This window comes from Astyanax mexicanus, chromosome 8, assembly GCF_023375975.1.
Source record: "Astyanax mexicanus isolate ESR-SI-001 chromosome 8, AstMex3_surface, whole genome shotgun sequence".
In the NCBI taxonomy this organism is placed as follows: domain Eukaryota; kingdom Metazoa; phylum Chordata; class Actinopteri; order Characiformes; family Acestrorhamphidae; genus Astyanax; species Astyanax mexicanus.
The window spans coordinates 353,061-369,508 of NC_064415.1; the positions used below are offsets into that span (position 1 = coordinate 353,061).

General features: G+C 36.5%; 1 protein-coding gene across 14 annotated transcripts in view; it reads right to left on the bottom strand.

The window, feature by feature from the left end:
- LOC103040572 (NACHT, LRR and PYD domains-containing protein 12) overlaps positions 1-16,448 on the bottom strand; it is a 41,126-nt gene that overhangs the window by 5,658 nt on the left and 19,020 nt on the right. For 2 of the 14 annotated variants that reach the window (XM_049482591.1, XM_049482583.1), the window contains one exon: positions 10,745-13,566. The exons of 9 other annotated variants lie outside the window; for them this stretch is intronic. In XM_049482591.1, coding sequence (XP_049338548.1) covers positions 12,932-13,566 — 635 coding nt within the window. In that variant the 3' untranslated portion in view covers positions 10,745-12,931. Of the gene's footprint in view, positions 1-5; positions 1,908-2,572; positions 2,762-3,538; positions 3,599-9,185; positions 9,330-10,744; positions 13,567-16,448 lie in introns of those variants that run through there. 3 more of the 14 variants (XM_049482593.1, XM_049482592.1, XM_049482589.1) reach the window with 3 other exon arrangements.

The following is a 16,448-nucleotide window of genomic DNA, read 5'->3' on the forward strand; positions in this document are numbered from 1 at the left end:
CTCACATGGCTTTTCTGCTGGCGCTCACTACTGGTACCAATCTACTATAACCCTGCTTTGAAGTGGTGTACTTCTTCAGGTCCAGCTCCTCCAGAACCTCCTCTGAGGTCAGTAGTATACAGGCTAGTGCTGAACACTGTCCAGGAGAGAGCTTCTTTCCTGAATGTTTTTCTGAATTTAGAAACTCTTCGATCTCTCTGGAGAGAGACTGGTTCTTCATTTCAGACAGACAGAGGAAAAGATTGATGGATCTGTCAGTTGTTAAGCGGTATGATTTATAGGTGTTTCTTTTGATAATTTTCTTGATTTGATCATTTGTTTTCTCTGAACAGCTGTGTGTGTGTTCCAGTAGGCCATGTAGAAGTTTTTGATTGGACTCTAGTGAGAGGCCCAGTAAGAAACGGAGGAATAGATCCAGATGTCCATTCTGACTCTCTACAGCTTTATACACTGCTCCCATCAGCAGCTCATCCAGTGGAACATTCTGAGACCAAGTTTTAGACTCTGGTTTAAAACTCTGCAGTTCCTCCATGTTCTGGTTCTGGTAGCAGTGAACCACATAAACAGCAGCCAGGAACTCCTGAAAGCTCAGGTGAACAAAGCAGTAGACCTTCCTCTGGTACAACACACATTCCTCCCTAAAGATCTCAGTAAAAACCACAGAATACACTGAAGCCTCAGTGATGTCAATGCCGCTCTCTCTCAGGTCCTCTTCATAGAACATCAAATTGCCCTTCATCAGCTGTTTGAAAGCCAATTCCCCCAGTTTCAGAAGCATGGTTCTGTTGGCTTCCAGCAGTTTCTGTGGATCTCTCTCATCTTTCTCTTCATACTTCTCATTCTTCATGTTGGTCTGGGTGATCAGGAAGTGGGAGTACATTTCAGTCAGAGTTTTCGGGATTTCTGTATCACTGTCTTGGTCCGTGATTCTCTGAAGTACAGAGGATGAGATCCAGCAGAAGACGGGAATGTGGCACATGATGTGGAGACTCCTCGCTTTCTTAATGTGGGAGAAGATTTTCTGGGCTTGGTCTTGTTTTCTGATTCTCTTCATAAAGTACTCCTCCTTCTGTGGGTCATTAAACCCCTGAATTTCTGTCTCACGGTCAATGTACTGAAGAGGGATCTGATTGGCTGCAGCTGGTCGGGAGGTGATCCAGATGAGAGCAGATGGAAGCAGCTCTCCTTTGATCAGGTTAATAATCAACACACCAACAGATGATGTCATGGTTATGTCAGATACTTTCTCACAATCACCAAACTCCAGAGGAATTCTGCCTTCATCCAGTCCGTCAAGGATGAACACAGCTTTGTGCTCTTTGTAGATCTTTGGATCTATATCTCTGAGTTCAGGGTAGAAGACACACAGAAGTTCATGAAGACTGTACTGACCATCTTTAATCAAGTTCAGCTCCCGGAATGAAAGCACAAACATGAAATCTACATCCTGATTGGCTGTTCCTTCAGCCCAGTCCAGAACGAACTTCTGCACAGAGACAGTTTTTCCAATTCCAGCAATTCCTTTAGTCAGCACTGTTCTGAGATTTTTCTTTGATTGAAGATAAGCTTCAATGTCCTCTCCCTGTGTTCTTCCTTTAAGATATTGTAAAGGTTTGAAGATATCAGGGAGGTTGATTGATGTATCTTGCATTGGTCTCCTGGGTGTTTTCTCCATCTGTAGAACCTCATGTTCTTCATTCACCCCCTCACTCTCTCCCTCTATGATGTAGAGCTGAGTATAAATCCTGTTCAGGAGGGTTCTGTTCTCTTCTGTTTTAATTCCCTCAAATAAGATCTCGTACTTCTTCTTTATGCTGGTTTTGTGACTCTCTAAGACTCTGTGTAGGATGGTATCCACTGGTTGTTTAGAATCCTGCTGCAGGTCTTCTGCTTGAGTGAAGTACTGTCTGATGCAGGTCAAACACAGGAAAACAATCAATACAAATAACTACAATATGGTCTCAATGATTTTCACCCTGTCAAAACTTGGCACCTGGGCAAAATATATTTGATCCTGCCATAGAGGCAGTGGTCTCTTACCGAGAGGTACACTACTGAAGAGGTCAATGAGGGAAACAATTTTACATAACTGCATACCAAGCTTTGGAGAATTAATGGTGCATTTTCTTTACTTACCCAAACTATGTGCAATAATCTTTTAACTGAGTGCAATAATAATAATGTGCAATACCTCTCCTGCTTGTATATTGCATTTTTAATTTACTTATTTCCAATTTTCCTTGTGTATATTCATTGTTCACTGTAATGATGCTCCTGGAATTTTTCCAGATAGATACTATCTATCTATCTATCTATCTATCTATCTATCTATCTATCTATCTATCTATCTATCTATCTATCTATCTATCTATCTATCTATCTTTTTTCAATGAGTGTTTTTTGGACTGTGGTGAATGGAGTTGTAATTAATGGAAAATTCAGATTAATTGGTTGACTAATTTATATTGTTTTGTAGACTCTACAAATCATTTACAAACATTAGAACACCACTCAAACATTATTCTCCTGCAGTGTCACTTCTTAAGAGAAGCTAGCATGGGCTTTAACTTACTGTGGGTCAGAGTTTACAGGTACATCACTGGAAATAGCAGAGTGTCCCATGAATGCATCGCTCTTCATAGACGCCAAGCTTGGATCTCTTCCAGCTCCTTGGCTGAGATTAGGAGGTCTTCCCATGGATGCATCGCTCTTCATAGATACTAAGCTTGGCTCTGGGGAATCTGGTCTTTCAGTCCGAATTCTGGAAAGATAAAACATAGTATTAAAGCAGCACTAGGTAGCATTTCCTTGATGTTTTATCTTTTTAAAGAAGTAAAATTACAGCTTGAAACTCACTGCAGCGCTGCACTGAGGTGTAACAGGAGGAATAGCAGTGCTCTCGTGTCTATTGGACTGTTCCAGTTTTTGGGTGGCGTTAATAAATTTGGCAATGCAACTTCTCCTTTTCTGTTTTTTTGTGTAACGACTAATGATCTAAAAATTGATGTATTACTAATAAAAGCTTTGGGTTTCTTATTAGTCAGGCACTCATGTTTAGCTAAGGATTTTTGTAATCATTATGATCATGTAATATTTGTGATTATTTCATATTGTTTAAAATAAGTGTGTCCTACTGCTTTGCTGAATGAGGGATTAGGCCCGCTGAGGCCCTGTCTGGTTAGGTTCCGCTTTTTGCCCTCTTAAAGCCAAGTTTTGTTCTGATTATCATCACATAGGGATTTTCTACGACAGGCTGTTTACATCCAGCTTTAAACTGAATCCAGCTTTCCCTCACCCAGTAAATCTTCCAATGCCACTGGCTGCACACAAGCCCAAAGATGATTGATCCACCCCATGTTTAACAATTGGAGAGTGGTAATTAAATATTCAAAATTTTTCTTCATAACTGTGATCACATTTCCAAAAGGCATTTGGCTCATTTTACTTTTCCTTTGAAAACATCTGATGTTCGATTTGTAGGTGATAAATAGCCAAAGTTTTGCACACCAATATATTTTATTATACTAAGGTTACTCACTTTTTTCCAGGGTGGTTTTCCTGACTAAGGGACTTACGGCGCTTCATTATTCAAATATATCTGCAAAACAAAATTTTTATGTTTAATATAAAATAACAAAACAGTATCTCACAGTATGACTATGCACAATTCATGTTAAGAAAATTAATAAAATATACAGTTTCTAACAATGTACATTTTGAATTTCAACAACAAAAGGAATTTTACTGGGTATATTTGGCAAATAAGCTTACAGGAAACCTCATTTACTTTATTTAAGAATAAAAAACCTATTTAGGAGCATCTAAAACACTAATCCCCCCTGTTATTTTTAGAAACACCTTCCTAAACATGTAACATCCCTATCAGAGTATCAACTGTTTGCTCTTTTTTTTTACTAACAATAATACATGGTATTAAATGCATATTAGATTACAATAATGTTCACAATTCAGAAATGATAACATTGCCAGGAGAATATACATAGTTACACAAATATCCTAAAAACAACAGGCTTTAACAGTTTTAATATATATATATATTGTTAATATTCTATCTGTTTTAAAAAGCAAGGGTTGCAGGTATTTTAACTGAGAATTTATAGTTATGTACTTAAAACCTGAGGGGGTATTCCAGAAAGCAGGTTAAGTGACAAAACCGGGTAAGTAAACTCAGAGTTAACGGAAACTCAAAGTTTTCCGTTCCAGAAACCGAGCTTAGAGAACCTGAGTCAGTTACTATAGCAACTTACGCTCTGAAGCTAACCTGCTCGCTGGCAGGTTAACTGACTCCGAACTCAGGGTTACGCCCACTTTTCTCATGCAAACGGATCCAGTTGATATTGAAGCGCAACGAGTAATTAGACCCAGATTAGACGTTATCGTTTTTCCTCGAAGTCAATGTTATATCTAAACAATATTTTAAAGCCACACATTTAAAATATCCCACATCGTGGATCAGCCTTTTAAAGTATGTCTAGCTTTAAAACAGTTGTTGTCCAATTTTGTGGTGTTCCTGGGCATAAGCCTTTAATGAACATTAAAGACGAATTCCACAGAATTGCAGGGTTGTCTTTATAACAAAGATTAAAAAATTATCAGAAAAATGGGAAGTGGAAGATAAGTAGCTCTGCAAAATTATATTTATAAAATAAATAAATAAATAATAAATAAATAATTATATTATTAAAATTATATTTTATGATTTCCAAGAGTCATTGGATGCATGGATGGAACCCACGTTCCAATTAAAGCACCTGCCTTAAATGAAGGGGATTATGTAAACACAAAATCCTTCCACAGCATTAATATACAAGTACTGATCATAAATTTACTACTTAAAAAAAATAAAGGGACTAATATTTAACACATTACACAAACTTATTTTCTCCTCCATTAATGATTCCATGAGTGATGGGCCTCCCACTGTTCTGTGAAAGTGCCAGCTCCTCTGCCTGGGTAAAAGGTGGCGGTGGTGGCACCCCTCCTGATTTTCTTACCTCAGCCTTTTTCCTATTAGCTACAAAACCAGAATCAGCTGTAGGGCAAACTAAGCTTGATAAAAGTAACAATATTAGGTAGTTGTGTACAAGTCATACCACTGTGGACTGTTTTTTATATTTCATTTTCACTTGCTGCCATGTGCGTTTAATCCCACTTGGATTACACCTAAATTAATTTAAAAAATAAGAAAAGTGTACAAATTAAGACAAATAAAAATGTTTAAATAATAATAACGACTAAACAATTACATTTAACAACAATTAAAATATTTTCCATGTTTTTTGACTAAGTGCATTGTTGTGAGTTTTTAATTTTTATGTTAACTCACGCATTGACTCTGTCAGCTATTTTTGCCCAAACTGACTCCCTTTGCTTTGCTGCTTTTATGCCTGAATATGATTTCACACTATGATTTAATACTTTGCATACGCAGATATTAATATTTCCTGCTCGATGGGGGTGAAATATGATGCCTTGTGCTTTCCCTCATTCATTTTCATGGTCAATCCCTGTTTCAGCGCTCCGTTGAGAATGTCTGTTTGTAGGTAGCCGTGAACGCGCTTCAGCTGGGTTTAACCCAATCAGAGTTGAGTAACCTAACTCTGATCAGCTGCTGTGGAATTGAAAACTCGGAGTATGACGCGGTGAGGTAAGTCAACTCGGAGTTCAGGGTTAGGTTTGGAGTTTGTTGAACCCGCTTTCTGGAAAAACCCCCCTGGTCATTAGAAGTGTATAATTTATTTTTTGGCATGTTCATATTTATATCTATCATTCTTCAGAAGATCACATAATATAATAATGAATGTAAACTAATGTTCCCAAAACAGTACTATTCTATATATAAAATAATAATAAATATAATATAAAACTATAAAATAAAACTATTAGTAAATACTAAGAACAATAACAATGTGTTTATCCTGACCTTCATAGTTGAACTCGAATAAACACAATCTGCTGATTCTCACTGTCTTCTCTTCCCCCCTTCCAGTGCTCCCAACACCACTGGTAAACTAGTTTGCTGCGGCTGCCGGTTGTTTCATCTCCACCTCGACAATGTTCTCTCTAACCCACTGAATTATGAAAATCAGTGCAGCTGCTATAACCTTCCTGATATCACAGACCTCTACACCGGCCATAAATGTCTAGCCTTCTTAATGTTTAGAGGCACAGCTTCTAGAACTCATCGCCACTGCGAAATCGCAATTTAAAATCATTAAACATGAACTACATTACCAAAGAAAGCCCCAATGCCCCGATGCAGTACCAATGCAAAACCATATCTCAACTGTATTAACACTGAAAAGATCTTACCCTCTACAGCAATATCAGTGAAAACCCTTTTAAATGCATTTTTGCTTCAGTTTTCTGTCTTTGGTGCACATAGGAAGTTGCACTTTATCTTCATTGACATTATTCATGTCTACTATTGAGTACCTTTCTGTTTGCACCTGCAACAGCCTGAAACATCAACATGAAACCTGAAAAACCTGCCAGTCCAGATTTTATCTTTTTGTGAGCTATAAACAAATGTACTCTGGCTTTGCATACAGTAGCTAAGGTTACATTAAGACATTTTATATTAAGATCACTGTGCACTTTCAGAGAAATAGGAAAACATGAAAGAAAAGGCTGTTCAAGGCTGTATAAAATGTTAACTAAATACCATTTAACTGATTATACACTGATACTACACTTACAGTATATAAAACAAATATAATTTACTGTTTAAATCCAGTCTGTTTTCAAGTGGAACTCTTGTTACAAAAACATTTTTACCATCTGACCACTGTTCATCTTTGTGTAATGTGTCAATATTTGTAATTCTGTAACTTGAGCTAAAGCTAGAATCCACAACTGAATTAACTGAAACATAGCTTTCACATAAAAACATAAAAAGAAAAATATGTATTTATTAACTCTATCAACTCCATTCCTTTTTGTTCTAATAAACTTACTTTAATTGAGATCCAAGCGCTGTTATATGTAGTCCCGAACCAGCTTCAGTTAACTTTCAGTTGTGTCTCATATGAAAACCAGTACATACAGGAGTTCACCTCATTTGGTTAAACATCCATGCAAAACTTCTTCCACCCTCTGGACTTCCTACCTGTGCCCTGTCTACAAACCCCGCCCAGATAGAACAATAAGGGCATTGATGTAAAAAAAATATATATTAAATACAGTGGCTTGCAAAAGTATTCGTACCCCTTGAACTTTTCCATATTTTGTCAATTTACGATTGCTTGCAACAGCAAAACAATCCTTTATCAATCCTTATTAGAGTTTGTAATGATTTTGGGGAAGCAAATTAGAACTCTGATGGAACTTGAGGAGTAACAGCAGGAGTAAAATAGCAGGAAACGAGTAAATAAAATGAATCCTGTTCTTTTAAAGCATAACTAATCCCCCTGATTTTAGCTGACTCCACCCTCAGCTCAAATTTTGGGAGTTTGGGAGGGGCACTAGGTGATGTATGGGTTTAGAGGGGGACAGGACAGAGATAGCAGTGGGACGCAGATGGTTGGACAGGGGGCAGTATTATTGATTGACCGATTTGCATATTGTGTGTCAACATCATTGTCACCTATTGCACAGCTGCAGAGGCAGAAATTACCACAATAACATCATTTTTTTAAAGGTTAGAAAAAATTAGGGCACATTATCTCATTTCAAGGCAATAAATCTGATAATTTTTCACTGATAAGAATTGTGCTAGGGTAAAATTGTTTTGCTTATTTTAGGACTAATGATCCTATTCAGTCTTATTTAGGGTTTTACCTTATTTTCAGTCATTTGACTTAAAATAAGCACAAACAGTCACCAGGCAAGTTTGCTGCAGTCGCCGGTGGTTTCATCTCTACCTCAACAATGTTCTCTCTAACCCACCGAACTATCAAAATCAGTGCAGTTGCTATAACCTTGCTGATATCACAGACCTCTACACTGGCCATAAATGTCTAGCCTTTTTAATGTTTGGAGGCACAGCTTCTAGAACTCATTGAAAACTGCCACTGCAAAACTGCAACTGAAATTATTAAACATGGACTGCATTACCAAGAAACAGCCCAAGACTCTACAGACTTCACTACATTACCAAAGAAAGCCTCAATGCCCCGATGCAGTCCAATGAAAAATCATAAACTCAACTGTATTAACACTGAAAAGCTCTTATCCTCTACAGCAGTATCAGTGAAAATCCTCTTAAATGCATTTTTGCTTCATTTTTTCTCTTTGGTGCACATAGGAAGTTGCACTTTATCTTCATTGACATTATTCATGTCTACTATTGAGTACCTTTCTGTTTGCACCTGCAACAGCCTGAAACATCAACATGAAACCTGAAAAAACCTGCCAGTCCAGATTTTATCTTTTTGTGAGCTATAAACAAATGTACTCTGGCTTTGCATAAAGCAGCTAAGGTTACATTAAGATAGATTTTATATTAAGATCACTGTGCACTTTCAGAGAAATGGGAAAACATGGAAGAAAACACAATTCTGTGTTTTATTTGTGTTAGAACTAGAACATATTATTCCTGGTAATAGGAGGATTATTAACTGATTAAACAAATAGATAAAGCTGTGTTCTGCAGTGCCCAGCTCTTTCGTTGAATAGACAACACGTAAAGACATCTGTAGAATATAACAGAGCTAAAAATGACATAATTTTGTCACATGGCAGATTTCTTTTATGCTCCCAGGTTATAAATGTATGATTGTTTTTAATGAATTAAAGAAGCATATTCATCTGATTTTCTAAAACTGTGTTCCTTTTATCATATCTATTAATCTGGCAACACATACATGCTCGCTTGTTAACATAAAATACTGTATAAAATATGTTTACTAAATACCATTAAACTGATAACTAATTACTATATCTGCTAATGTTGAATGTACACTTACAGTATATAAAACAAATATAATTTACTGTTTAAATCCAGTCTGTTTTCAAGTGGAACTCTTGTTACAAAAACATTTTTACCATCTGACCACTGTTCATCTTTGTCTAATGTGTCAATATTTGTAATTCTGTAACTTGAGCTAAAGCTAGAATCCACAACTGAATTAACTGAAACATAGCTTTCACATAAAAACATAAAAAGAAAAATATGTATTTATTAACTCTATCAACTCCATTCCTTTTTGTTCTAATAAACTTACTTTAATTGAGATCCAAGCGCTGTTATATGTAGTCCCGAACCAGCTTCAGTAAACTTTCAGTTGTGTCTCATATGAAAACCAGTACATACAGGAGTTCACCTCATTTGGTTAAACATCCATGCAAAACTTCTTCCACCCTCTGGACTTCCTACCTGTGCCCTGTCTACAAACCCCGCCCAGATAGAACAATAAGGGCATTGATGTAAAGAAAAAAATTTAATACAGTGGCTTGCAAAAGTATTCATACCCCATTGAACTTTTCCATATTTTGTCAATTTTGTTATTGTTTGCAACAGCAAAACAATCCTTTATCAATCCTTTTAGCTTTTGTAATGATTCTGGGGAAGCAAATTAGAACTCTGATGGAACTTGAGGAGTAACAGCAGGAGTAAAATAGCAGGAAACGAGTAAATAAAATGAATCCTGTTCTTTTAAAGCATAAATAAACCCCCCTGATTTTAGCTGACTCCACCCTCAGCTCAAATTTTGGAAGTTTGGGAGGGGCACTAGGTGATGTATGGGTTTAGAGGGGGACAGGACAGAGATAGCGGTGAGACGCAGATGGTTGGACGTCAGCAGGGACGTCAGCAAGATTTGCATATTGTGTGTCAACATCATTGTCACCTATAGTACAGCTGAACCTGAGAGGAGCTGCAGAGGCAGAAATGACCACAATAACATATTTTTTTTAAAGGTTAGAAGAAATTTGGGAAAACTGTCTACTGTCTAAGGCAATAAATCTTATGTTTTTTCTCTAATAAGAATTGTGCAAGTGTAAAATTGTTTTGCTTATTTTAGGACTAATGATCATATTCAGTCTTTCTTAGGACTTTGCTTGATTTAACTCATTTTGAGACTTATTATATTATTATTATCATTTGAAATGCTCATCCCATTGGCAGATTGTTTTGCTTAATTTAAGCATAAAAAACTCCATGTACATATATTTTGTCTAGTTTCTAGTTTTTGCCAATAGATTTGTTTTTGCAGTGTATGTCAACAGAGTATCTTTAGCAAATCACAGACAAACATAGTAATAAATAACTAAACAGCTTTCTATATATTTAGATATCAGCAAACTCAATATAAGAGGAAAGCTGTATTTCCTAATTATGGAAATAAAGACCTGATAATGATCTGAAGTGTGTGTGTTTAGAAATCAGTAGTTTTGCAGATGTTTGATAGAGATAAGGAAAGTGGACTTTGTTGTAAGGAGAGCTCTAGGATGATGAAATGAAATTAAAAGATAATGAAATGATGTAATAATAAAATACACAGTATATGTTATTGAGCTAATGGGATTTAATTATCCCAGGTTTAGTATAAAAGTGTATTATATAGATCTGTAACTTCAGCAGCTCTGATTACATGTAGAAACACTGCGGACTGGGAGCTTCTGGAGAATCAGTAACTAAGCGCCCCCTGCTGGACTGGAGGGGAATCACACCGAGCTGCTATATATTTTTATAAAACCCACCCGTATTCGGCAAAATACACAGATACCGCTTCTGAGAGGCAATCAATCAACCAATCAATCAATCAACCAATCAATCAACCAGTTAATCAATCAATCTTTATTTTCACTCGGTAAAACATTGAGGGTAACCCTCATTTTTAATGCAGCTGAGTATTTACAACTTAAGTTATGAAAACAAGCAAACAATATAAGAATAAAAATAATTCAGAATAACAGGATATGTAGGCTAAAATGTAAAACAACAAACAGATAAATAATTAGAATAATAAAATATAAACATAATTAAAGAAATACTAAAATAACACCACAATTATATAAAAGGTAATTGATGGAACTAAAATAAATAAATAATAACAAAAAAAAAAGTTAGGAAAGTATAAAAAAATATAAAAGGACGAAAAAAATCAATAAAAAGGTAAAAAGCCAGTAAAACCAGTTATGAAACAAATAAAATGAATAAAATAAATAAAAAGGCTAAAAGGTAAAACATATATACAATTTTAATTTTAAATGAAATTGAAGCATACACACTTGTGTTTATTTTCTGTGTCATAGGGTTTACATTTTATTGATTTTTAAATATATAAAATGTAATATACAACAGACTTTTATTGTAAACGAATTTCACCCAAACAGTAAAAGGAATGTTGCGTCTCTCTGTTTTCTTACTGTCCTGATTATAGAAGCATATTTTCTAAATACCATCCTCCAAAGAACAGACAAAACAAACATAATAAAAATGCCTCAGGCAGGACAAAAGTCTGTTTTCGGTCTTAAAAAGTTTTTTTTTTAAGTCTTTAAGCTTTCCTGTTTTGCATTTTAAATATAACATTTCCTAAAATAAGTATAACATTAATGAACACATCTATTTTACTGTATTCCATTATCATTCCAATCCAAGCAAAGAAAGTCATTCCAAAATATAGCTGAATAATTGCATATATAAAATATAAGAGGTGATCAGTAGATTCAGTGTTATTTATTATTAGAGAAAATGCAAACGTTCTTTTTGAAACTTACTTGAGGGGATTACATTAACGATTAATGAAGGACAACCGCCAGGTGGCAATGATTGTTTGCTGGAAAGTTATATAATTTATAATTTGTGTTATGCAACTTGAACTGCATGTTTATTTTTTTTAGTAGTAGTAGGTTCCACAAGCCATTGCACACATAACCAAAATATGAACATACATATTTTAATAAATGCAAGACAAGATATGGTCATCATCTTCAATTAGTCATCCTACAACAGATATACAGGATACAAACAACCCCATGCCCTTTTAAGCTCATTTTGCATATCCTCTGTAATCCTCTGTATCCTCTGTAGAATTAGGGTCTTTCCACTTAAACAATATGACTCGCCTGGCTAACAGAGTACAGAAAGCCAGCATGCTTTGTTTATGGTGACTTATATAAATATATGATGGCAGGACGCTGAACAATGCAATATGAAACAAATAGTCCAGCAGTACTTCCTGAATTACAGAAAGAGCGTAAATAAATGGACTGCCAAAATGGTACAACATATTGAGACCTCGATAAACTAAAATAACACCTACATTATCTGGTACTGAGTAAGCTGAGTTGGTTAACCTGTTAGCTAGCTCTAAAACTTCAGTTGAACATTTACTAAAATGACTCAAAAATATTTAGGTGATTTGTTCCAATAACAAATGGTTGTTGTTATTTTGGGTATTTTTAATAATTTTAATTTTAATGTTCTCTGTTGTTACAGCACTACTTACAGAAAAAAAATGCATTTTTTCTTTAAGTATATATATATATATATATATATATATATATACAGTGAATTGCAGTTACAACAATGTTTATACACAATTAACACTACAGCTACACTGGAATAAAAAAGGATTATTCTTGAGTATCATATTACACTAAGCCTTTTTATGCAATTATGTCTCAGGCAAATATCTACGTGATTACAGGTGTAGTCCGATTAAACTCTGGGTTTTCCCACAAGAGTGCGTAAAGGTGTAGCCCTTGCTGCTCTGCTTGGATCAAATCTCTGTAGGTAGTGTTCCTCCTGGTGAGAGATCTTTGACTGCATTGTTGACAATGCTACTACAGTGTTAATTAACATAATTCTGAACAGATTTTGCTCATTCATACGAAAATGGTTTTAAAATGCTCAGTTTTAGTGTTTTGCTTACTTAAAAAAAATGTGGGGTTTAAATTGGGCTCGGGATCAAAATGACAGTTTATTGGGCGGATCAGGCTTGGGTGTACTGTATTTTCAAAATTTTCAGGTTTTTCTAAAGGACTCTAAAGTAGGCGTATTCAGATCACACAGCTGCACTGAACCAAAATACACCCTAAACCCTGCATACAGGGGTTCAGTGAACGTGGAATGGATTGTGTATAAGTGGGTGAGTGTTTGTGGGAAATATTCAGTGGAGCCAAGTTCCTGTAGGTAGACCTGGGTTTGTGTATCGGGTGAGACACTGTAGAAGGACAGAGTTCCAGCTTCATAATCCAGATACACTCCTACTCTGTTAGAGGGCAGACGGGGGGCAGGTATAACAGTCTGCAGGTTGTTGTGTTTGACGAGAAACCTGTCATTAAAGCAGAAAATACTCCAGGACTGATTGTTATATCCAAACAAACAGTCGTCACTGAATCTTTCTTTCCTTCCAATCCCTCTGTAAGACATGGCTATAACAACCTCCTTCCCTTTCCATTTAGCCTCCCAGTAACAGCGACCGGTCTGACCCTTCGTGCTCAGAACCTGCCGACAGTACTCAAACCTGTCCGGATGATCTGGATCCTCAGGTTCCTCACCGGGCTGTGGATTCCTCAAACGCTTCACTTTTCTGTTCTTCTCTGACAGAGCGAGACCTGTGTGAGCTGTATTTGGGTCCAGAGTGAAGTTAAAGGCATCTGCAAATACATTCACAGAGTTATGGTCAAAAGCTCACATAAAAATATCAGCATCTATAAAAAACATGAATTATAAATACATACAAAGATGGTTATAACCTAACATTTTATATCAGTGACCCCATCAACAGATTACACATCTATAACCATTCTGCCCAAACAGTTTCCGGTATGCTCGTCCCTAAGTCTTCCTCCCAGAGGGTTTTAATAGTAGTTAAGGATTCTGGTTGCAGGAGAGAGATTTGGTTGTAAATGTCTGAAATTAGGCCTTTCAGAGTAGGACATGGTGTGAGAAAGCCGTCTACGAGGGAATCCCCAATTAAATTAGGAAATGTAGGGAATGTATCCCGTATAAAACTCCGTACTTGTAAGTATCTAAAGAAATGTTGTTTGGGAAGTGAGAATATATCAGCAAGTTCCTGAAAAGATAGCAGGATATCGTCTCGATATAAGTCTCTAAAAGTAATAATGCCAAGCTTGGCCCATCCCGCAAACGCGTCATCCATCAGGGAAGGGGGAAAAGAATGATTGGCCGCTAAAGGGGCGTTAATAGAAAATGACTGAAAACCAAAGTGTCGTTTGAACTGAGTCCAGATCTTAAGGGTGGTTTTAACAATCACGTTCTTTGTGTATTGTTGAGTGGGAGAATGAATGGGTGAGTGGACCAGAGCATTAAGAGATATAGGTTTAGTGGAATTTGCTTCCATTAATACCCATTTCAGAAAGGGGTCAACATCTTTATAACAAGTCCAAAATTTGCAAATCCTAATGTTAGCAGCCCAGTAATAATACTTAAAATTTGGCAGTGCCAACCCACCCAAATGTCGTGGTCTTTGTAAGTATTGTTTTCGCAACCTAGGAATTTTCTTGTTCCAAATAAGTTCAGAAATTAAGCTATCTACCTTGCGGAAAAAAGTCTGGGAGAGAAAGCATGGTACGCATTGAAATAGATAAGAGAACCTTGGAAGGATGTTCATTTTAACAGAATTAACTCGAGCGGCTAGAGACAGGTTAAGCATGGACCATCGGTCACAGTCCTTGCGGATTCGAGTTAATAAGGGGGCAAAGTTAGCCTTATAAAGGTCCTCGAATTTGTGGGTAACATGTATCCCCAAATACATAAAACTGTCTTCAGCTATTTTAAAAGGTAAAGTGTGTGAAGAATAATTTCTAGTGTCTAGATTAATAGGAAATAATTCACTCTTGTTTAGGTTCAGTTTATATCCTGAAATTTGACCGAAATTTTGCAGAGTGGTAAGAGCCGCGGGAATAGACGTATTTAGTTTCGAAACATATAAAAGAAGATCATCGGCATAAAGAGAAACCTTAGTTTCTATGCCATACCTAGATATGCCTGTGATACTGGGGTTACTTCGAAGAGCTATGGACAGGGGTTCAATAGCTATTGCAAATAGTAGAGGACTCAATGGGCATCCCTGTCTTGAGGATCGGTGAATATTAAAGTATGCAGATTGGACATTATTTGTCCTGACCGAGGCTAACGGGGAGGAATACAGTAACTTAATCCATGAAACAAAACCTCTATCAAAGCCAAATCTCTCCAAGGTATAAAAAAGGTAGTCCCATTCGACTCTATCGAATGCTTTTTCAGCATCCATGGATATTACGGCCTCACTGACATGAGAAGAGGGAGAATTATAGAGTACATTAAACAAGCGTCTGAGATTCGAAAAGGAGTGCCTGTTACGAATGAACCCTGTCTGGTCCGGAGAAATGATGGTTGGAAGGATAGGCTCCATGCGAATTGCCAATAACTTTGATAATATTTTAAAATCTACGTTCAGCAAACTTATTGGACGATAAGAAGAACATGCGAGGGGATCTTTACCTTTTTTCAAGATCAGAGAAATAGAGGCCTGAGTAAGAGTTTCAGGGAGATAGCCCAGCTCTAATGATTCATTAAACATCTCAAGTAATAAAGGAGATAGTTTATCCCAAAACTTTTTATAAAATTCAGGGGGATATCCATCCGGACCAGGACATTTTCCACTCTGTAGAGAAAACGCAGCTGTTTTAAGTTCTGTCAGAGAGATTGGTTCCTCTAATTTCGCTGCGGCGGATTGGTCAATAATGGGAATCTCCAGATTTTCAAAGAAATTATCAAAGTCTTGAGGAACAGAAGATTGCTCTGAAGAATATAGAGATATATAAAAATCCTTAAAGGCTTTATTAATCTCAAAAGGATCAGTAACGTTTCCAGTACTAGTGTGAATTTGGGAGATCTGGTGAGATGATGAAATTTGACGTAGTTGGTGTGCCAATAATTTGCTGGCCCTATCACCCTCTTCATAAAATTTAGATTTTGCTTGTAACAGGAGTTTCGTGGTGTGTTGAGTCATAAGGAGGTCAAGTTCTGCTTGTAGAGAGAGCCGTTCCTTATACACTGCAGGGGACTGAGAGGATGCATAGTTGGCATCAAGTTGAGATACACGCTGTGTTAGCTTAGTCAATTTATCTTGTCTAGTTTTGTTCTCATAGGCTACATATGAAATTATCACCCCCCTAATGTAGGCCTTCAGTGTTTCCCACAACACAGAGGCAGAGATCTCTGGTGTCTTATTTATCCTTACAAAGAGCTCTATTTGCAATGAGATCCATTTAACAAAGTCATCATTTAACAATAAGCTATTATCAAGGCGCCAAGGGGCACGCATAACAACAACATTTTTAAGGGAAATATTCATAGATACCAGAGCATGATCTGAAATTACAATTGCGTAATATTTACATGCAGACACACAGGAAAGTAACCGATTATCAACCAGAAAGTAGTCAATGCGGGTGAATGTATGGTGGACTTGAGAAAAAAAAGAGTATTCCCTTTTGGAGGGATTAAAGAAGCGCCAGGCATCAGAAACAGC